This window comes from Cynara cardunculus (assembly GCF_001531365.2).
Source record: "Cynara cardunculus var. scolymus isolate 2C chromosome LG 14, CcrdV1, whole genome shotgun sequence".
NCBI classification, from domain to species: Eukaryota; Viridiplantae; Streptophyta; class Magnoliopsida; order Asterales; family Asteraceae; genus Cynara; species Cynara cardunculus.
The window spans coordinates 14,230,334-14,251,652 of record NC_037541.1 but is presented as its reverse complement, the minus strand read 5'-3'; the positions used below and the strand labels follow the sequence as shown (position 1 = coordinate 14,251,652).

General features: G+C 36.9%; 3 protein-coding genes and 1 non-coding gene across 5 annotated transcripts; 3 read left to right on the top strand and 1 right to left on the bottom strand.

Moving 5' to 3' along the window:
* The first annotated feature begins 416 nt into the window (after positions 1 to 416).
* Positions 417 to 2,713, top strand: LOC112526599 (pentatricopeptide repeat-containing protein At5g08510). The gene is made up of 2 exons (XM_025136950.1): positions 417 to 1,396; positions 2,006 to 2,713. Exons 1-2 carry the CDS (start codon positions 443 to 445, stop codon positions 2,597 to 2,599), a joined length of 1,548 nt encoding a protein of 515 aa, XP_024992718.1. The 5' UTR covers positions 417 to 442; the 3' UTR covers positions 2,600 to 2,713.
* A 68-nt stretch (positions 2,714 to 2,781) lies between these two features.
* LOC112526600 (calcium-transporting ATPase, endoplasmic reticulum-type) lies at positions 2,782 to 12,400 on the bottom strand. Its single transcript, XM_025136951.1, has 6 exons — positions 12,364 to 12,400; positions 5,382 to 6,882; positions 4,987 to 5,108; positions 4,553 to 4,831; positions 3,691 to 4,413; positions 2,782 to 3,522 (listed from the first exon to the last, which is right to left on the bottom strand). Exons 2-6 carry the CDS (start codon positions 6,847 to 6,849, stop codon positions 2,962 to 2,964), a joined length of 3,153 nt encoding a protein of 1,050 aa, XP_024992719.1. The 5' UTR covers positions 6,850 to 6,882; positions 12,364 to 12,400; the 3' UTR covers positions 2,782 to 2,961.
* Positions 12,401 to 17,360: 4,960 nt separating this feature from the next.
* LOC112527051 (serine/arginine-rich splicing factor RS31-like) lies at positions 17,361 to 20,138 on the top strand. 2 transcript variants are annotated; one of them, XM_025137534.1, is made up of 6 exons: positions 17,361 to 17,407; positions 17,505 to 17,644; positions 18,985 to 19,097; positions 19,263 to 19,492; positions 19,585 to 19,824; positions 19,919 to 20,138. In XM_025137534.1, the coding sequence occupies exons 2-6, from the start codon at positions 17,539 to 17,541 to the stop codon at positions 19,944 to 19,946; spliced, it is 717 nt and encodes a 238-aa protein (XP_024993302.1). In that variant the 5' UTR covers positions 17,361 to 17,407; positions 17,505 to 17,538; the 3' UTR covers positions 19,947 to 20,138. The 2 variants fall into 2 exon arrangements, with proteins under 2 accessions (XP_024993302.1, XP_024993301.1); XM_025137533.1 differs by having other exon boundaries at positions 19,916 to 20,138.
* Positions 20,139 to 21,227: 1,089 nt separating this feature from the next.
* TRNAV-AAC lies at positions 21,228 to 21,301 on the top strand. Its single transcript has one exon. It is a non-coding gene; the product is annotated as a tRNA-Val (tRNA).
* The last annotated feature ends 18 nt before the right edge of the window (positions 21,302 to 21,319 follow it).

Below are 21,319 nucleotides of genomic sequence, written 5' to 3'. Positions count from 1 at the left end.
CGAATAGGCATCTATCTATCTATCTCTCAGTACAAAATACAAATCTCTTGCTCAAGGAAGAAACTAAACGAATCAAACAAAGTGTGTATGTATTTTTGTTCTTGTAATTTCAAATTACCATCGCCCACCCAGTCTTTTTAACTCACAAATCAGTCCCAGAAAAACGGTGTCTTGTTTCTTTATTTATAACTCCAAGGCCTGAAACGGAACTGAAAAGATTAGAAGCACACCTAGTCGTTTTTTGTTATAAAATAAAGAATTTTATTATAAATATAGCATCCCTTTCAAACTGTTTTTTTTATTTATTTATGCAAACACAAAATTGACGTATGTATACACACACATGACACAACCATAGGAATTAGGAACGTTGAGAGCATAAAAACCATTACGCTTCAAGTCGAGGACCGGTTTTTGGTTGTTCTTCGCAGAATCAGATGGCATGAAACTTCAAAGTGATTTTTTTATTATGAACCATTTGAAACAAATCCATGCCCACACCCTCCGTAATGGCATAGATTTCACCAAGTTTCTAATCACCAAGCTTCTACAAATCCCCAACATCTCTTACGCTCACAAACTCTTCCACCTTATTCCTCAACCAACTGTCTTCCTCTACAACAAACTCATTCAAGCTTTCTCTTCACATGGCCCTTCCCATACATGTTTTCTGCTTTACACCCAAATGTGCCTTAATCGTTGCTCCCCTAATCAGCACACCTTCACCTCCCTCTTCGCTGCTTCCGCCACTCTTCACTCCCTACCCCAAGGTCTTATGCTTCATGCCCATCTCATTAAATTGGGTTACGAGTTTGATCTTTATGCGTCCACAGCTTTAGTCGACATGTATGCCAAACTGGGCTTCTTACCTTCTGCACGCCAAGTGTTTGACAAAATGGAAATGAGAGACGTGCCCACTTGGAATTCTTTGGTAGCAGGGTACGCAAGAAACGGGGATATGGAGGGTGCATCCAAACTGTTTGATGAAATGCCTGTAAAAAATGTCGTTTCTTGGACTGCTATGATATCTGGGTACTCACAGAACGCGAAATACGCGACTTCTCTAAAGTTGTTTCTTGAAATGGAGAAAGTGAAAGGTATTCAGCCAAATGAAGTGACGATAGCTAGTGCTCTTCCAGCCTGTGCCAATCTTGGAGCATTGGAGGTTGGACAAAGGATTGAAAGCTATGCACGGGCTCGAGGATACTTCAAGAATTTGTTCGTGTGCAATGCATTACTGGAAATGTATGCCAGATGTGGTCGGATCGATAAGGCTACGGCCATATTTGAAGAAATTGGTGCAAGGAGAAACTTGTGCTCTTGGAATACTATGCTCGTGGGTTTGGCTGTCCATGGAAAATCTAATCAAGCTCTTCAGCTATTCCACCAAATGCTGGTAATAGTCTCATCTCAGTAACAAAATACACTACAACAATTTCGGCTTTATAAGACGCCAAATATGTCCAAATTTAGAACTTAAGTTTATAGGACTAAACGATTATGCGTCTTATGTAAAAGTTTTGCAGTAAGTTTATAGGACGTGTTTGAACATCTTAACAAGTTTTTAGGACACTTTCGAAAGGTCATATTAGTTTTTTCACATGACACTTTTGGAAGGTTTACTATAAACACATCTTTTTATAGAATACTTGTTTTTATACGACACTTTTTCAAGTAACATCGTTCAAAAAGACTAATATGACGTTTTATTTTATAGAAGTTCCAAAAAGCTTGTTGGGACTTCCAAAAGTATCCTATCAACTTATTGTAACACTTTTACATATGACATACAATTGCTGATCCTATAAACCTATCTCCTATAAAGCAGTCTTTTAGCATATTTAGACATATTTAGCATCCTATAAAGCCGATTTTGCTATACTGCAAGTGCTTAGAATGTCTTATTTAGTACGGCAATTGTATTTGATGCTTTGGTAACCTTGAGAGAACAACTTAGATCACTTGGTTAAGAGAAAGCACAACCTCAGAATGTTTGCTCATGCAGGGAGAAGGCACAGCACCAGATGACGTGACATTCGTGGGAGCAATCCTCGCGTGCACCCATGGAGGGATGGTGAAGAAGGGCCGAGAGCTCTTCAAATCAATGAAGAATGATTTCTCCATAAATCCCAAACTTGAACACTATGGATGCATGATTGATCTTCTTGGCCGTGCTGGAGAACTACGAGAAGCCTACAATCTTGTACAATCTATGCCAATGAAACCCGATTCAGTAGTCTGGGGAACCCTGCTAGGGGCATGCAGTTTGTATAATAATGTTGAACTAGCTGAGATTGCAGCCGAACATCTCTACAAGCTAGAGCCGTGGAACCCGGGCAATTATGTAATTTTATCCAATATATACGCTAATACTGGCCGGTGGGATGGAGTTGCTAAGCTAAGGAAGATGATGAAGGGTTCTCGAATCATAAAGGCAGCCGGGTATAGCTTCATTGAAGAAGGAAATCAAGTGTATAAGTTCATTGTAGATGATAGATCACATCCGAGATCCGATGAAATCTACTGGATACTAAACGAAGTTTCTTTAAAGATGAAGCAGCATCATGAAGATGCAACCATTTTCGAATGTTTTGGCTGAAAATTCGTTCTTTAAATCCATGATCTTCTGACAGGTTTTTAAGCATTTTTATGTATGGAAGTGATATTTTTCTGTCAAGCAGTGACATTCTAAACCTGAACCAGATGTCATCCTGCGTGTAATTATTTTCTAGTATCAGATCTTGTCGATGGTTCGAAGCAGAATGAACAACACATGAAAAGATTTAAGGATGATCATCGACATATATACATGATTTCTTCTATTTGATACATACGATTGTTCTTCAAAGATTTACACACTGGATCCAACGTCATGTCATCGGATACACAGAAAGCAAAGAAAGTAGCAAAAAGGTCTTCTAAAACACATGATATCTGTATGTGTGCTTTCCGCTTTCTAACTTACGCTAACTTTATTTTTGTCGTCCGTTTTCTACTTCTTGTGACGATTTTGAGCAATTCATCGAGAAGGATGACAGGTGCCGAAACCAAGATGACGAAAACCCATTCGTTTAAACCCAACGGAACGACATCAAACACCTGTGCCAGGAGAGGAACATAAAGAATGAGACAGTGAAGGCCAAAGGAAACAGCCATGGCAACAAGAAGGAAAGGGTTCTTCCAAGGTGGCATTGTTAACAAACTGTTATCTTCCGAAAGGGCATTTAGGGAATTAAACATCTCAATCGCCACCAATACGGATAGCGATAACGTCATCGCTTTGACTTTTCCAGTGGTGAAATAATCACACGGGTTTGAGAAACTAATCACTCGGTTGCCACCAACCGCAAATGGTGTAGCTGAGAAATCCGGCCATGAAGAGCAATCTCCCCAGTTTCGGAGCTGAGATACTGTAACAAGTGTATGCCCATCTCCTGTCAAATCGATACCCATGAACGATGGTTGTGTGTACCATACAACAAAAACACCGACAGTCGCGATACCCACGTAAGAACCGATAACCTGCCATTAATAAAAACCAAATCGTGTAAGTTAACCTAGCCAACTTAACTGACAAATAAAGGCTAGGTCGGGTATTGGGATTTCTCTGGCCGTTCAAGCTGGCCTGTACACCCAACTACTACGGAAGGACCAAAGAATAGTTCTGATTGTAGAAAAAGGGAGGCTAACCAAGTAACGAAACAAAACCCACGAATCTATGAGGGTGTCGGTGCTTTTACGAGGTGGTTTTTTCATTATATCAACATCGGCTGGATTGAAACCAAGAGCGGTAGCAGGCGGACCATCGGTAACCAAATTAACCCATAGAAGCTGCACGGGGATCATGCATTCCGGTATCCCGATTGCAGCCGTTAAGAAAATCGATATAACCTCTCCGACATTCGATGATATCATGTATCTGATAAACGCTTTCATGTTGTTATAAATTGACCGACCCTCGCCAACAGCAGAAACGATGGTACTAAAGTTATCGTCGGCTAGAACCATATCTGACGCCTCTTTAGCAACCTCGGTTCCGGTAATCCCCATAGCAATTCCGATATCGGCAAGTTTCAAAGCCGGAGCATCGTTCACACCATCTCCAGTCATGGCTACAACTTCACCCATATCCTTAAGCATCCGCACGATCTCTTGCTTGTGCCTTGGTTCTGCACGAGAGAACACCTTCCCCCCGGGTTTTGACAAAATATCCCTTTGTTTCGAAGGAGAGAGTCCCATGAATTCTTTTCCGGTGAAACTTTTACCTCCGAGATCTTCGCCTTCATGGAATAATCGAATTTCCCGACAGATGGCCTCTGCAGTCGACTTATAATCTCCCGTTATCACCAACACTTTTATTCCGGCTCCACGACAATCTTCAATCGCAGAGTGCACTTCTTCGCGAGGAGGATCCTGTAAATTAATTCCACAATATGATAGATCCGAGAATAGAATCATAAATGCTTATTGAACAGCTTTTCCATTAAGCTCAAAAAAAGAAATAGCTTATGGTTGCCGAAGATGACCTTAGAAGATATAGATTATCACTTACCCGTAGACCAACAACCCCGACAAAGATGAGGTCGGTTTCAATGGAAACATAGCAAGTTGGATCGACCAACTTCTTGTGGCTAGGATGATGTTCGCCATCATAATCCGCTAGCTCACCAAGATCGTCTTTGTAAGCCAAACCCAAACATCGTAACCCTTTTGAACTCATTTCCGCATGTCTTGAAAGCAATAGCTTCCTACAAGCCTCGTCCATCGGAACAACAGACCCGTCCGCTAGCTGAACATGTGAACTACGCTCTACTAAACTCTCGACCGCACCCTGAGCAACCAGTTTTAGTTCAGGTGCTAAGAAAATGATTCAAGATTTTTTGAAATTTAGCTGATAAGTTAGTTGTTGACTGATAAACTAGTTGATAGACTAGATAACAATGTAAAAAGATTTTTCAATAAGCTATCAAACACTATTGATGTTACCTTGACAAGCAACCGATTCTGACCCGATGGCTCACGTACAATAACGCTCATGGACTTACGAACGCGGTCTAATTCCAATGTGCCAAGCCTCTTTGATCTCTTCGTCCACCATTCGCAGCACCCTACACTCCATAAAAACAAGTGAAAATATTCAATAACATTTCCGAACATCAGATTAAACAGAATTGCAAAAGGGGCGGGTTCAAATGAGAACCATAAATATTTTTGGAACCCGGGAACCAATTATTCATGATGAATATAGTCCTATCACGAATATTTAAGGGTTATTCATTGTGAATAACTCATGAAATACTTGGTTCTCAAAAAATATTGACGGTTCTCATTTGAACCTGCCCCTAGTGACAAAGACGTATAGAAAAAGTTCCAACTCTTGCCGAATTTTATGATGTTGTTATCAATCAAATAATTTCCCATAATCCGCGATTCACGAATCTTGTTTTTCGCTTTCGCATCCGGAACCCCCATCTTTTCTACTAACACCTTCAAAGCAGCTTCGGTAGGCAAACCTGTAACTCTAAGAACCCAACCGTCGCTATAAATCCCAGCATCATTACAAACCGCACATATTTCAGCCACGGACTGCAAATTAGCGTCCATATTGAAACACTTCCAATCAACAATGCACCCATCTTTAGGATCGTACGTTGTTCCTTCCACAGGAAACATCCTAGGAGCCGTCGTTTTCCCTCCAAACGTAAAAATCGACATCACCGACATCTGGTTGGTAGTCAACGTTCCAGTTTTATCTGAACAGATTACAGTCGTGCATCCTAAAGTCTCCACACTCGCAAGCTTCCTCATGATCGCGTTCTTTTGAGCCATTTTTCTTGTGCCAAGAGCTAAAGAGGTCGTAATCACCGCTGGAAGGCCTTCAGGAATGGCTGCCACCGCAAGGGCAACTGCTATCTTGAAGTAATACGTGCATTTTTCGAACGAAAATTGGACGTTCGTAGGCCATCCGTCGGCCATTTCCCATTTCAAGAAATACTTGTAGTTGATCACCCAAACAGCAAGACAAACAAACCCAATCACAATCGTTAGATTATTTCCAAATTCATCGAGTTTCTTCTTCAATGGAGTATCGGATTCTTCCATGGAAGCTTCGTGTATTTGTTTCTGAATTTGCCCGATTTCCGAGCTCATTCCAGTGTTTACAACGATACATACACAACTCCCATTCACAATCGTCGTCCCTGCAAAAACCATATTTTCTTTAGCCTGCAAATCACAATCATCATTTAACACAGGCCGAGTTGCTTTAAGAACCGGAACAGATTCACCCGTCAAAGAACTTTGCTCGACTCTTAAAGTTGACGTTTTCAAAACCGCAACTCTCATATCTGCCGGGACTTTATCACCTACTCGCAGCTCCACAATGTCTCCAGGAACAAGATCTCGAGCAGGCAAATCCGGAACCAAATACCCATCTCTTATCGTCTTACAAGATTCACACTGCATCTCCTTTAGAGCTTTGAGGGCCTTTTCGGCATTACTTTCTTGCCAAACGCCCACGAGAGCATTTAGGATTAGGATCAGAATGATCACGGAAGGTTCAACATAGGCTTCGAATCCAGATTCTTTAGTTTCGTTTGCTTCAAAGCGTGCTAGAACGAATGAAATGAAGGCTGCAACGATAAGGATCTTTACAAGCATATCATCAAATTGTTGAATGAAAAGTTGCCATACGGGCTTTCTGTTCTCTTTCTTGAGCTCGTTCCAACCATAAAGTTCTCGTTGCTTTTCTACATCGTATGAAGACAAACCCTTTTCGAGCTTCACATTATACGCTTTCAAGCATCGATCCACAGACCATGACCAAGCAGGGAAAACTTCCTCATCCATTATTTTCTTCAACTTGACACTCGAACCCTCAATCTGAAGTTACACCACAACAAAAAATAAGTAAAATCCCAACTCAAGAATCTCTCACCCACACGCACATATATACATACAGATCCTACTATCTGCTATCTTATTCTTATTCTTATCCCTCAACAAAGCCTCATGTTAGACTACGGTTTTCCTGTGCCTGCTGCTTTTGTTTGTTTGTATGTTGTTGCTTATTCATTAACATAACTAGCTTTCCAAAAATTATAGTATTTGCCTTTCTCGTCTCCAGTTCTTTTCTTTTTCCTAGTTTTCCTCTTAGAGTAGAGAGTGAGGAGGTCTTCTCATGAAATTGTGATAACCTTGAGAACTAGTGCATTACGTGCTACTTCATATGATTTTTTTTTTCCATATAAGTCTAGGATTTTTGACATATATTTGTTTCACAATATGAACCTCTTTTAACATGTTTGCCAAACAAAAGTTACATGTAAATATTGAAGTTTTTGGTTACAACGGTCATATGACCAAGTCTGTTTTAGATTTGAATAAGTATTTGGATTAGTCCTAGTTGTTCCTATTTCTTAGCTGATAGTTTGCTGTTCTGTTTCCTGTGTAAGCCTATAAAAGGCAGCTTGATTTATTGAATAAAGCATCACATTTTAGAGTCAAATTGTGTGCGTATTATCACCTGGTTTTAACAGTAAAAAGGTTTTACAATGTGAACCACATACATATGAAACAAATATATGTTCATGATTAAGAAAAAACCAATATCTTAAACAAAAGTTCTCATTGTTATCAAAAAACAATATATATATATATATATATAGAGAGAGAGAGAGAGAGAGAGTTTAAATGATGAAGCCCCTCAAATACAGACCATATAATTGTTATAAACCCTACAAACCTACTCTCAACTCTTGGTTTTGAATTTAGCGGTGGTTATCAAATTAGTTAAGATGCGGTTGAGAGTAAATTTATGGTTTGGGAACCGATTTAATCCACACCCATGATTATCTACTATTTTGGTATAGGTGAGGTCTTGAGATAAGAAGATTAAAAATGGCAACACGAATTTGAGATTGGGTTTGCAGAGCTATATGCTTAAATTATCAGTTGGAGCACCAAAAGTCTTGGATTAAACAACCAAATTGTGTATATTTGTGTTCATCAAGAATGTAAATCCCAATTGAGTAGAATTCCAGTGATTTGAATTTAGGTCAAGAAAAGAGCTTCAGATTTTGGATCCAATACAACAATGCATGCATCACTAGAAATCGAAACCAACTCCTGCATAAAAACACCAAAATCACAGTCTCTTGATGTTCACAAAAAGAAGATTCCATTTAACAATAAAGCCAAATTGCACATAAACCCTATCTTCTTTTCACAGAAGTGGATGAAGAAACGTAGAGCAGTTTATAAGATGAAAAGGTAGGAAAACCAGAAGAAGTTAGTTACCTCTGAAAGCAGCAGAGTGAGGAAGATGATGATGATGATGATGGGTTTGAGAGAAAGCAATGTCTTAATTTACACAAATAGAAATTGAATACTCAAAAAAGCTCTGTGTTTCCTCTAATCTGCTAAATAACCTTTGATTTTTAGGAGTGTTGTGGATCCTCCATCTCGACGACACACACTTGGAGCAGTTAACAACTACCAAATCATTGTGTCCCTCCTTTTATCATCCAAATCCTTCCTAATTTTCACACGTAGCCGGTGCCGGTGGTGGTAGTTAATGCTGGTGATGCTACCCGCTAAACACTTAAATGTTGCCAACACTGCTATGCGAGCTAGACTGAAAGGTTTTTGACTATCTAATTTACTCTTGAAGGGTGTATTTACAAATGAATGAGTTTTTCGAGTATTTTTTAATTTTCTTGATTTGTCTATTTACATAAATAAAACCATATTTGATTATTTATTAACATATTTAAATCATAAAAAACCAACACCAAATACACAAACAGTGCCTCAGAAAATTTCATATATATTTCAATAGACAATCATATTCTATTTAACCCAATATTTTAGATATTCGATTATAATAATTTTAAGACTTATTATTTAACGGGTTGGCTCTCAATCAACAAAAGAATAGTTAAGATAAGAAGCATAAGAATAGATCTTTATCTTTATTTTTATTTGTAACTAACTGTAGATAAAAATAATCAAATACATAATAAATATCTCATTTTAAATATAAAAAAATCTAAAATATAATTAAGATAATCATTGAGTTCTAACAAAATAATTAAATATTNACTGAGGTTAAGGTGGTAGAAAAGATCTTGAGAACACTTACACCAAATTTTAATTTTGTGGTGTGTTCAATTGAAGAATCCAAAGATTTGGATACATTCACTATTGATGAGTTACAAAGCTCATTACTGGTGCATGAGCAGAAGCTAGTCAAGAAGGAAGTAGAAGATCATGCACTACAGATTGAAGATCAGAACTATGGACTGGAGAGAAGCCAAATGTTGATTACTTCCGTGTGTTTGGATGTATTGGTCACGTACATATTCCCTCCCAAGTCAGAACCAAGTTAGATGCAAGAAGCCAGAAATGTGTGTTGTTCGGCATTAGCATTGGTTCTAAGGCTTACAGGCTYTATGATCCAATTCAAAAGAAGATCATCATTAGCAGAGATGTCATATTTGAAGAAGATCAACAATGGAATTGGGATAAAGAAACTATCAGGGAGGGAGAATTGATAATAGAAGAAGACCCTGGTGATCAAGTTGCAGTTACAGACAGTGAAGAAGATGGAGATATGGAACCACAAATTCATGAACAGGCCCAAGAAAGTGGTACTCTCATTCCAGATAAAGACCCACAAGCAAGCATCGCAGATCAGAGAAGTACTATAGTCACAAGTAAGGCAGCTGAATCCTCTACCAGAAATAGAAGACAACCWGTTTGGATGCAAGATTATCGAACTGGTCAGGAGTTATCAGAAGAAGAAGATGGATTTGCCATGTATACAGCTCAAGGAGATCCTACTACCTTTGAAGAAGCAAGAAAAGAAGCTAAGTGGGTGAAAGCTATGGAAGATGAAATAAATGCAATAGAGAGAAATGGAACATGGGAGTTAGTAAATATGTCTGCTGAAGCTGTACCTATTGGCGTAAAATGGGTGTACAAAACCAAGCTGAATGAAGAAGGGAATATAGACAAATATAAGACAAGGCTTGTGGTTAAAGGCTATGCACAACAAAAGAGAGTGGACTTTGAAGAAGTGTTTGCACCCGTGGCTAGGTGGGACACTATTCGAACCATTCTAGCTATCTCTGCTCAAAAGAAATTGGAAGGTGTTTCAACTTGATGTTAAAAGTGCTTTCTTAAATGGTGAGCTCAAGGAGACTGTGTATGTTGAACAGCCTCTTGGATTTGTCAAACAAGGAGAAGAAGCAAAGGTGTACAAATTAAAGAGAGCTTTATATGGGCTGAAACAAGCTCCTAGAGCCTGGTTCAATCGCATAGAGAAGTATTTCAAGAAGGAAGGGTTCAAACAAAGTCATTTTGATCATACTTTGTTTATCAAACGGGTGTGGAATAATACTCTTGTGGTAAGTCTCTATGTTGATGATCTGATATATGCAGGAACAAATACTATGATCTGTGAAGGTTTTAAAAGATCTATGCAAAAGGAATTTGAAATGACAGATCTTGGCATGATGAAATACTTTCTAGGTGTTGAGGTAAAGCAATCTKAGGATGGAATTCATATTTGCCAAAAGAAGTATTCTAAGGAAATTATCGAAAGGTTTTGAATGCAAGAGAGTCATCCAGTAGATAAYCCAATTGTACCTGGTGCTGTACTCACTAAGGAAGGAGGAGGGGAGGAGATTGACCCAACACAATACAAGAAGTTRATAGGAAGTCTTATGTATGTTACTGTCACAAGGCCAGACTTAACCTATGTAGTGTGTTTGCTAGCAAGATTCATGTCAAAACCAAGGCTGGAACATCTGGATGCAGCAAAAAGGGTGTTAAGATACTTAAAGGGAACAKCTACCTATGGATTATTCTATGGAAGAGAGTCAAATGAAAAACTGAAAGTCTTTACYGATAGTGATTATGCGAGGGATATGGAAGATCGAAAGTGTACGTCTGGCTACATATGTTTGTACAGTGGGGCTGCTGTAAGTTGGAGTTCAAGGAAACAAGAAATTGTCACACTCTCATCCACCGAGGCAGAGTATGTAGCAGCAACTAATTGTGCATGTCATTGCAAATGGCWCAAAGGATTACTTGAAGAGTTGGGTGAAAAACAAGAAGGTGCAATTGAAGTTATGTGCGATAACACATCAACTATAAAGTTATCAGAAAATCCGGTTATGCACAAGAGAACAAAACACATTGATGTGAGGTTCCATTACTTAAGGGATTTGGTTAATCAAGARGAATTGAAGTTGGTATTCTGCAACACTAAGGATCAGTTAGCTGACATAATGACGAAGCCGATCAAACTAGAAGACTTCAGCAGGTTGCGAGCATCACTKGGTTTGAAGGAAATAAACTGAACTAGCTCTAGTTCAGTTTAGGGGAGGATATTGAAGTTTTTGGTTACAACGGTCATATGACCAAGTCTGTTTTAGATTTGAATAAGTATTTGGATTAGTCCTAGTTGTTCCTATTTCTTAGCTGATAGTTTGCTGTTCTGTTTCCTGTGTAAGCCTATAAAAGGCAGATTGATTTATTGAATAAAGCATCACATTTTAGAGTCAAATTGTGTGCGTATTATCACCTGGTTTTAACAGTAAAAAGGTTTTACAATGTGAACCACATACATATGAAACAAATATATGTTCATGATTAAGAAAAAACCAATATCTTAAACAAAAGTTCTCATTGTTATCAAAAAACAATATATATATATATATATATAGAGAGAGAGAGAGAGAGAGAGTTTAAATGATGAAGCCCCTCAAATACAGACCATATAATTGTTATAAACCCTACAAACCTACTCTCAACTCTTGGTTTTGAATTTAGCGGTGGTTATCAAATTAGTTAAGATGCGGTTGAGAGTAAATTTATGGTTTGGGAACCGATTTAATCCACACCCATGATTATCTACTATTTTGGTATAGGTGAGGTCTTGAGATAAGAAGATTAAAAATGGCAACACGAATTTGAGATTGGGTTTGCAGAGCTATATGCTTAAATTATCAGTTGGAGCACCAAAAGTCTTGGATTAAACAACCAAATTGTGTATATTTGTGTTCATCAAGAATGTAAATCCCAATTGAGTAGAATTCCAGTGATTTGAATTTAGGTCAAGAAAAGAGCTTCAGATTTTGGATCCAATACAACAATGCATGCATCACTAGAAATCGAAACCAACTCCTGCATAAAAACACCAAAATCACAGTCTCTTGATGTTCACAAAAAGAAGATTCCATTTAACAATAAAGCCAAATTGCACATAAACCCTATCTTCTTTTCACAGAAGTGGATGAAGAAACGTAGAGCAGTTTATAAGATGAAAAGGTAGGAAAACCAGAAGAAGTTAGTTACCTCTGAAAGCAGCAGAGTGAGGAAGATGATGATGATGATGATGGGTTTGAGAGAAAGCAATGTCTTAATTTACACAAATAGAAATTGAATACTCAAAAAAGCTCTGTGTTTCCTCTAATCTGCTAAATAACCTTTGATTTTTAGGAGTGTTGTGGATCCTCCATCTCGACGACACACACTTGGAGCAGTTAACAACTACCAAATCATTGTGTCCCTCCTTTTATCATCCAAATCCTTCCTAATTTTCACACGTAGCCGGTGCCGGTGGTGGTAGTTAATGCTGGTGATGCTACCCGCTAAACACTTAAATGTTGCCAACACTGCTATGCGAGCTAGACTGAAAGGTTTTTGACTATCTAATTTACTCTTGAAGGGTGTATTTACAAATGAATGAGTTTTTCGAGTATTTTTTAATTTTCTTGATTTGTCTATTTACATAAATAAAACCATATTTGATTATTTATTAACATATTTAAATCATAAAAAACCAACACCAAATACACAAACAGTGCCTCAGAAAATTTCATATATATTTCAATAGACAATCATATTCTATTTAACCCAATATTTTAGATATTCGATTATAATAATTTTAAGACTTATTATTTAACGGGTTGGCTCTCAATCAACAAAAGAATAGTTAAGATAAGAAGCATAAGAATAGATCTTTATCTTTATTTTTATTTGTAACTAACTGTAGATAAAAATAATCAAATACATAATAAATATCTCATTTTAAATATAAAAAAATCTAAAATATAATTAAGATAATCATTGAGTTCTAACAAAATAATTAAATATTTAATTATTATCTTTATAAAAATTGTATTGTCAAACTTAAATTAAATTATAATAAAAAATTAAATTAAAGAAATTACACAAAAAAACAAGAATTTTTAAATAGTTAATTTGATACTAATATCGATATTATATATATTTTTCAATCTTTTATGTTATTTTTAAATTTATATTTTATTCAAAAATAAAAACATTATCGATTTTTCAAAACCACATAAAACCGTATTATATCAACATAAAAAAGGATAAAACAAAACATTGAAATCGAGATGTTTCTTGATGCATTGCATGAGTACCCTTCTAGTCATTTTGAATATGCATTTAATAATTTTCTTTATAATGTCATTCAACTAATTTAATACATGTATTTTGAGTATATATTATGTGAATTTTTGATGATATATTTAAATAACTTAATACTTGTGTTTTGAGATGTATGTTTCTTACGGTACTAACTGATCATCGAAGCTTACTCCCAGATGCAATCCTCGAACAACTCTACTCATTGTTAGTTTACTAAGTGATATCATATCTGTTCAAGTGATTAGATAATATTTTCTTGTCATCATAGGGATGCGAGAACCTAAGTTGTCATGGCATGCCGATTAAGTTGTTTAATTTCATTTTTCTCTTTTTGATAGAGGTTAGGTTCTACTAAATGGAATTTGAAACCGAAATGTTTGAAAGAATGATAAGTTGTCTACAAATAATTGAAATACATTGCATTAAGCATAAAACTATATTGAATTTCATCATATATAAATACAATAAATATAATGAAAAAGCTGCTACTTTGTTCCAATGTTTTATTCTCATCACCAGAAAATCCTCAATCATATGAACTAAGGGGCTGTTCTCTTCGTTTTCTGTTAAAAACTGTATGGATATAGTTGTCTGCATATTAACAAATAAATTGTTCGATTGTTATGTTGAATAAATAGTCTGAATGTCATAAATGACCATTTTACCCCCAGTCTTATTTTTGTCTTGAGACATGTCTATTTACTTCGAATTCTGTTGTTTGTTTGTTTGTTTACTTCACTATTCAAAACAACAAATGTTATAAATGACTGGACTGGGTTTATTTTGACCTTCTCTAGCAGTCAGAGTAATGCACTTTTGGTTTGGTTCTGCCTGTTTAAAATGGAAGCATCAGCTAAAAAACTCGACATAAGGTAGCATAGTGAGGAGATCGAACAGAAACGTAAAAATCGAACTTCTTGGTTGATTTATCCATTTGAAGAATTGAACAGAAACGTAAAAAAAAGCAGAATTCCAAGAAGAAACAAAATCATAACACATCATAGGGGTTGTCCAGTAAGCTGTTACAAAATCATAACACATCAAAAGAAGAACCAAAAGGTTTCAAAACAAGTTAGCACCATGAGGAAATCAAAAACAAAAGCACAGTTAGAAATCGAACATAAAGGCTCGATAGAAGGTAGCACAACGAGGAAATCGAACAGAAACATAAAAATCGAACTTCTTGGTCGATTTACCCATTTGAAGAATTGAAGCACAGTGAGCAGGAGCAATCGATGAGGAGAACATACGTTGTGTGGAGAATGATGTAGCAGGAGCAATCGAAGCATAACGAGCAGGAACAATCGACGAGCATGAGCAGAAGTCGACGTCTCTATGGTGGTAGGGTTTGACGTGAGTAGTTGGGTTTAATCTGAGTAGTTGGGGTGTTTGTTGAATCCGCCATTGATTCTTATAGGAATAGATTGTTCTAGATGGTGAAAGGGACAAATTTGGAATAAGGGGATGAATAAATGGTTGAGTCTATAGGACCTGCTTTCCTGGCTGACCGATTAAGCCATCGACTGACCAAATAAGTCAGAAATGAACAACAATGTATAGCTGACCGAATAAGCCATACATATTTAACAACCCATTAAGTCATTACCGAACAACCCCTAACTCGAGCATGGCTATTAATTGGAACTCTAGAAAGGATAGGGGGAGAGAGGTACAACCCAAAATCATCTGAGAAGTTGTAAACATCATAATAACACATACAAAGGCCACATTAATGCCAAATATTGCCTCCTAAAACCTACCAAATCCATTTATTGTCCTTAAACTACATAGTTGTGAGATAAAGGAAGTTGAAAGCTAGTAAACCTTGACCATGATTACTTTTGACTTACTAAGCTTACGAATAATAGTACAAATCCTATTGTCATTAGTGCTCCTTTTGAATACGGTTTTCAAATGAGATAAGCATACTAGTCATGATAACGCTCTATATTTAAAAGTTGGTTGAGTTAATAAACCAAGCCAAATCAAAATAGGCAATTGAATCCCACACATAATAAGGTATTGGAAAAGGTAGGTCATACGCATACCTTACCTCTTATGAGCAGTGGTGGATCCAGGATTTTTGTTAAGTGGGGTCATCTTTAAGGTAGACTAAAGGCCCGCAAAATCGTTCGATATGTTTTTAACCTAATTACAACGTTTTGAGAGATTTTTAAAGTTTTTTGGTTGATTTCGATGGACTTTTTTAGCATTTTTGTCGATTTCGAATAACTTTTTTGGTTTTTTGATTGATTTCAATAGATTTTTTTGGTTAGAGTAATGGTTTCAATTGGGATTGGGGGCCTGTGGAAAAATGTAATGGGGGGAAGTGAAAGATAAATCATGTAAAACCTAAATTTTAACCTAGGAAGTGAAAGATAAATCATGTAAAATCAAAAGTTTGTCAATTGGTTTATAATACACTGAACACAATGCATAATAGAATCGATCGTTCTGATTTGTAATGTATAAATTGAAAACACAAGTGATCAAACATATAAATTGACAGACTTTTGTTTGCTCAAAAAGCATCTATGGTAGAGTTCATGAAAATTCAACGTTTTAGGATTTATTACCAAGAAAAACAAGTCATTATAACTTCGAACAATTTATGAATCTATTTCAAGGATTCCATGATCAACCTCAAACTTCTGTGACGATAGAGATATATAATATGTTATTCTTAATATTTTGAAAATATGACATTACGAAAGTAATGATAAATTGACGATAAAAAACAAAATAAAAAAAAATCTCAAAAAACTTGACGCTAAATATCAATTAAATTAAAAAATCGATGAAAATTTATAGGGATGACCAAAAACGGTCCTAGTCCAAAAATCCTATTAAGCAACCAGTCTTGACTGAAATCAACTGGCACATTCTCTATGTTTAATGTCTGGTCCCTAGAATCGGTCCAGACATATATAAAACGACTAGTTTTTAAAATATTGGTCCTGAATGTAACCAGTCCCAAGCCAGACCAGCCAAGCCTTGTTCTTTTGGTGAAAATCATAACCAGACGGGGACATCCGGTCTCTATTGGTTTCGGTCCTCTGCCGGTTCCAAGCTTGACCGGGCCGAGTTTAGCCATATCTATCGGCTCTAAACAATCTTATTTTTTTGAACACGAAGAAATAAAGAAAAAATATGCATCCAAGTCCAAGATCTCTTTCCTCAAAACGAGATCAGAAGCAAATTGTGCAAAAGCTTCCAATAGATTGACCTATAACAATACCTACAGCTTCTCCCAGATGGACCAGGTCGTCATGAGTTGGACTCGTTACGCCTTTCGTACGGATCGGAACTGGTTCGTACATGGACAGTAGTTGGAGTCGGCGGCTTTCCTAGGCTTCCAATGGGTTTTAAGTGCTCCTCAAAATAGTGATGGCCAAATCAGCCGGCCCGACCTGTAAATTCAATTTTTTTTTTATAAATAGATGTATTTTATAATGTATTTTTTAAGACAACGTAATTTTAATTATATTAAAACGTATTTTTAAAGTGTATTTGAGTAACCCAATTACAAATTTTATAATGTATTAAAAATATATATCATTAAAAAAATTAAAAAAAAATATTTTTTTAATGCTGAAACCAGGACTGACGGTCCATAACTGGTTATAAAGAACTTTAACCGGTCTTACCATTTTCGACGAAGACCTGTTATAACCGATTACGGGAAAGTTTGAGACCAATTAGGTCTGATCCGGCCCGGCCTGGGACCTGTTTTTGCCTTCGGCCATCACTACCTCAAAATGGGTTTTGAGCCCGTTCATGAACCATCAATTAAGCCCGTTAGAATCAACGGACAAGATGCTGCCACGTGGGTTGATCGATCTCTTTGCATATATAAAACCGCCAAATCCCCTGACTTTTACGCCTAATCTCCTTACGGTTTTTGCTTCTAGGCTTTGTCCCCTCGTCAATCAAAGATTTGAAGGTAAATTTGTTGATTTTTTTCCGAACCCTAAGATTGTTCGTCTCACAATTCTTATTGTGGTGATTGATCACTTGTATGTTGTTGATTTCTTTTTTAGGTTCATTATTCGGTTTTGGGACAATTTTGTGAAGATGAAGCCGATTTTCTGCGGAAATTTCGAGTACGAGACTCGTCAATCCGATCTGGAGAGGCTGTTCGGTAGATATGGAAGAGTTGAGCGTGTTGATATGAAATCTGGTATGTTTCTGAACTGGATTGCCTTGCTAGGTCGTTTATACCTGCGATACGTCCCTTTCGAATGATATTCGTGGAAAAGATCATTATATATTACCAGGTCTATATATCAGCTTTATTTCATACCTCCTCTCCGTCAAATCCTGGAAGAGGGTTCACCTAAAAGATTGCAAGTAAAGACAATTTTCAAACTTGATCAAATGCAAATGAACGAGGGAATACCTTGCCAATCTTTGAAGGAAAAGAATGTAATCTAGGATGATTAACTGGTTTCTTAGAAACTTATAAAATTACCTTGGCGGTTTCTTTTACCATTAGGCGCTTGTATGTACACGCATTGTTGGAATGTTGGTTACACCCATAAGCCTAGTTTGTTTGGTCCGTAACGAACTTTTGGCTCTAATGGTGATCAGTATGCATAGAGATAGAATGATCTTTGTTTATTTCTCTCTCTTTTTGGGTTAGCTTGCTTTAAATATCTCTCGAGCATCTCATCAAGATTAGCTAAGTTTGAAAGCAAGCAGTTCTTTTGTTGATTTCTCTCTTTACCAAGTCTCACTATCCTTATCTGGATATATTTTGATCCTTATGCGTGGCATGTTTTAAATGATCCATTTGCAGTTGTAGATTAGACTATAATTGACTGTAAAAACATCCATTCAGCAAAAATGATGTACATCTACTTTTGTAGCGTGTATATCTCGCTTATTTCCCCTGGTGATCAATAATGTGGCAGCGGCAAATTTGAATTACTTTGAAGAAAGCCGCCATATTTAAGTGTTTGTTTTGACGCAGGAACATCTGCTAAGGGAAAAAGAGCTTCTATCTTGGCTCTCCAACTTCTGTGCAAATAAATTCTATTGGAATGGAAAATCTATCTGCCTGCCTGCCCTCCTTCTACTCACAGATGGAATCCTTCTACATTTCATTCATTCGATCATACCATTCACTTGCATCATTGCCTGCCATTTCACAAGGATTGTCATGGTGGGATCTGTATCATGCCATGCCTTCCATCACTTATCCTAAGGGGGTCATGAATTCTATCCTGCCATGTCTTCCATTTCTGAACACGTGCTGTCAAAATGGTGAACCATGCTTAGCTGTCATCTCAGACTTGAGACTTGGACTTAATGTTATATTGTTCCATCATCATGATTTACTTGATCTTGCAAGGCTTCTACATCCTTATGTTCATCAGCTGTTCTCGTATTTGCAGGTTTTGTATTTTCATCTAGTTAGTGAGGGAAGAGAAACCTCATTGAGATGCATACCTCTTGTGCAGTCTTGAGTGAACCTGGATTCTTGTTCTATTAGTTGCCTTACTTTGTTTGTCCTTGCAGGATTTGCTTTTGTTTACTATGAGGACGAGCGTGATGCTGAAGATGCCATTCATGCTCTTGATAATACCCCATTTGGATATGACAGACGCAGGCTGTCGGTGGAATGGGCTAGGGTAAGTTGGCTCTCTATGAACTATGTCTTAGTTTTCCGGTATTGAGATTGAACATCTTTGACCTCTTTGATTGCATAACTATGAAATTTGTTTTTGAACTTGGATGTCACATACCGAGGACTTGTGAGTATTAGTAAATTCCAACTTCAAAATGACTTGTGGCAGGGTGAGCGTGGTCGACCTCGTGATGGCTCCAAGTCTATGGCGAACCAGCGACCAACTAAAACACTATTTATAATCAACTTTGACCCCATCCGTACAAGGGTCCGCGATATTGAGAGACACTTTGAGCCTTATGGAAATGTTCTCCATGTTCGTATCCGGCGCAACTTTGCTTTTGTGCAGTTTGAAACACAAGAAGAAGCCACAAAAGCTTTGGAGTGTACACACATGAGGTTTGTGCTTGTGGAGTTGGTCCTTTGTTCTTTGATTTAAGCTCCCAAATATTACTATTTGTATTAAAGCTTATGGCAACTTTTTTTTGCAGTAAAATATTGGACAGGGTGGTATCAGTGGAGTATGCTTTGAGGGATGATGGATCCCGATCAATGAGCCCTAGAGGAGATTATGGTCGTCGCATTGACAGTCCTTACAGGAGGTCACCAAGTCCTTATAGGAGGGGTCGACCAAGTCCTGATTATGGGCGAGCCCGTAGCCCTGTCTACGATAGGTACAGTGGACCATCCTACGACAGACCCAGGAGCCCTGCATATGGGAGATATCGCAGGTATATCTTTCTCCCTGTTTATTGTATTTGTAAAGATTTGGCTGCTTGGGATCATGCTCATATTATTATTATCATTTGTTTCACTTTACAGCAGGTCTCCTGTTGGAAGGTCAAGAACTTGAGAAAGTGTAGCTAGTAGTGTGATGGTCAAACAGCAGGTGGCAGACTTAATATTACATATATTTCATCCTAGTAGTTTTATGCATACTATGTTGGTTGTGTTAGTATATCTGTTTATGTACATGATATTGTATAACTTTTGGGAGTTATCAGTTGATAGTAATTGAATATATGTATGTACCTACTTTAGATCTTTAAAACCAACTTAACTTCATTTGTGAATGGTCCATTAGTTGGTATGTTTGATGTCTGGTAGTTTTAACGACAAATCATTGGACTGGCCGAAAGGAGTGTGGCTGCTTAGCGGTTTTATTTTAGATTTCTGCTTGATCTTTCCTGTTGGAAGTCTGGTGTGGGCTATGTCATCATCTTACTGAATTCACGACACATGCATCATCCAGGGTTGCTTAAACTTGCTGGAAGTCGACTTTGCAACCCATAGATACATGATGCATGTAGGGTTGAGTTTTCATGTAACATTCATATAATATATATGAAGGTGGAGATGTGAGTGAAGGTACACATTCAACAGTGTAAGAACCAACTTTCTTTGACAAAAGATTCAACCAAGAGTAGATTTTATTTTTATTGTAGAAGCCCCAATATTGAGTTAGTCCGGCTCTGCTAAACGTAGAATGGGGTTGGAACGAGTTTATAAGTGAAAATGTATATTTGTAAAATACACATATGTAGAAGATAAAGAATTAACACACATAATATTTGTTTACTTGGACTATTTTCGAGATTCTAATAGATAATCATGCTCCTCTCCTTTAATGGGGGAGGCATAAACTCTTATATTGTAGTTGTAGGGTCTCTCACGAGATTATCTGAAGTAGGTTCTAAGAAACACTTAATAACTTCTTCCCCAAACATATAAACCTAAATTTCATCTTAGAAAAGTAACAAAGTTTTCAAATATTAAAAATAAAAAGTTTGAGGTTATATTTATAGTATTTTATAAATATATATACAACCACTAATTAATTAAGATGTTTATTTTCAAATAAATTTTATGTATGAATCGAAATCTTGTATTCAATTATTTTATCCGTCATTATTATGCCCTTAAATAATGTCTGGAATCTATTTCATTTTAAATTACGGTTTTCGTTTGTAAGCTATGTTTACATTATTTGACATCATACATTCGTTCGTGATGTAGTTGGTTATCACGTCAGTCTAACACACTGAAGGTCTCCGGGCGAAGCCATATTTTTACTATTTATTTTTATTATTCTTTTAAAATATAAATATTCATCCGCAATAGCTTTCGCCAACGAGGTTTCGTGGTGTAGTTGGTTATCACGTCAGTCTAACACACTGAAGGTCTCCGGTTCGAACCCGGGCGAAGCCATATATATATTTTTACTGC

Coding starts and splice junctions, on each gene's coding strand:
- LOC112526599 (XM_025136950.1), top strand. CDS start 443: ATGAAACTTCAAAGTGATTTTTTTATTATGAACCATTTGAAACAAATC. Junction 1,397..2,005: donor AGCTATTCCACCAAATGCTG/GTAATAGTCTCA, acceptor TTGCTCATGCAG/GGAGAAGGCACAGCACCAGA.
- LOC112526600 (XM_025136951.1), bottom strand. CDS start 6,849: ATGGATGAGGAAGTTTTCCCTGCTTGGTCATGGTCTGTGGATCGATGC. Junction 4,414..4,552: donor TCGGGGTTGTTGGTCTACGG/GTAAGTGATAAT, acceptor ATTAATTTACAG/GATCCTCCTCGCGAAGAAGT. Junction 3,523..3,690: donor GGGTTTTGTTTCGTTACTTG/GTTAGCCTCCCT, acceptor TATTAATGGCAG/GTTATCGGTTCTTACGTGGG.
- LOC112527051 (XM_025137533.1), top strand. CDS start 17,539: ATGAAGCCGATTTTCTGCGGAAATTTCGAGTACGAGACTCGTCAATCC. Junction 19,493..19,584: donor TTGGAGTGTACACACATGAG/GTTTGTGCTTGT, acceptor TTTTTTTTGCAG/TAAAATATTGGACAGGGTGG. Junction 19,825..19,915: donor GCATATGGGAGATATCGCAG/GTATATCTTTCT, acceptor TTCACTTTACAG/CAGGTCTCCTGTTGGAAGGT.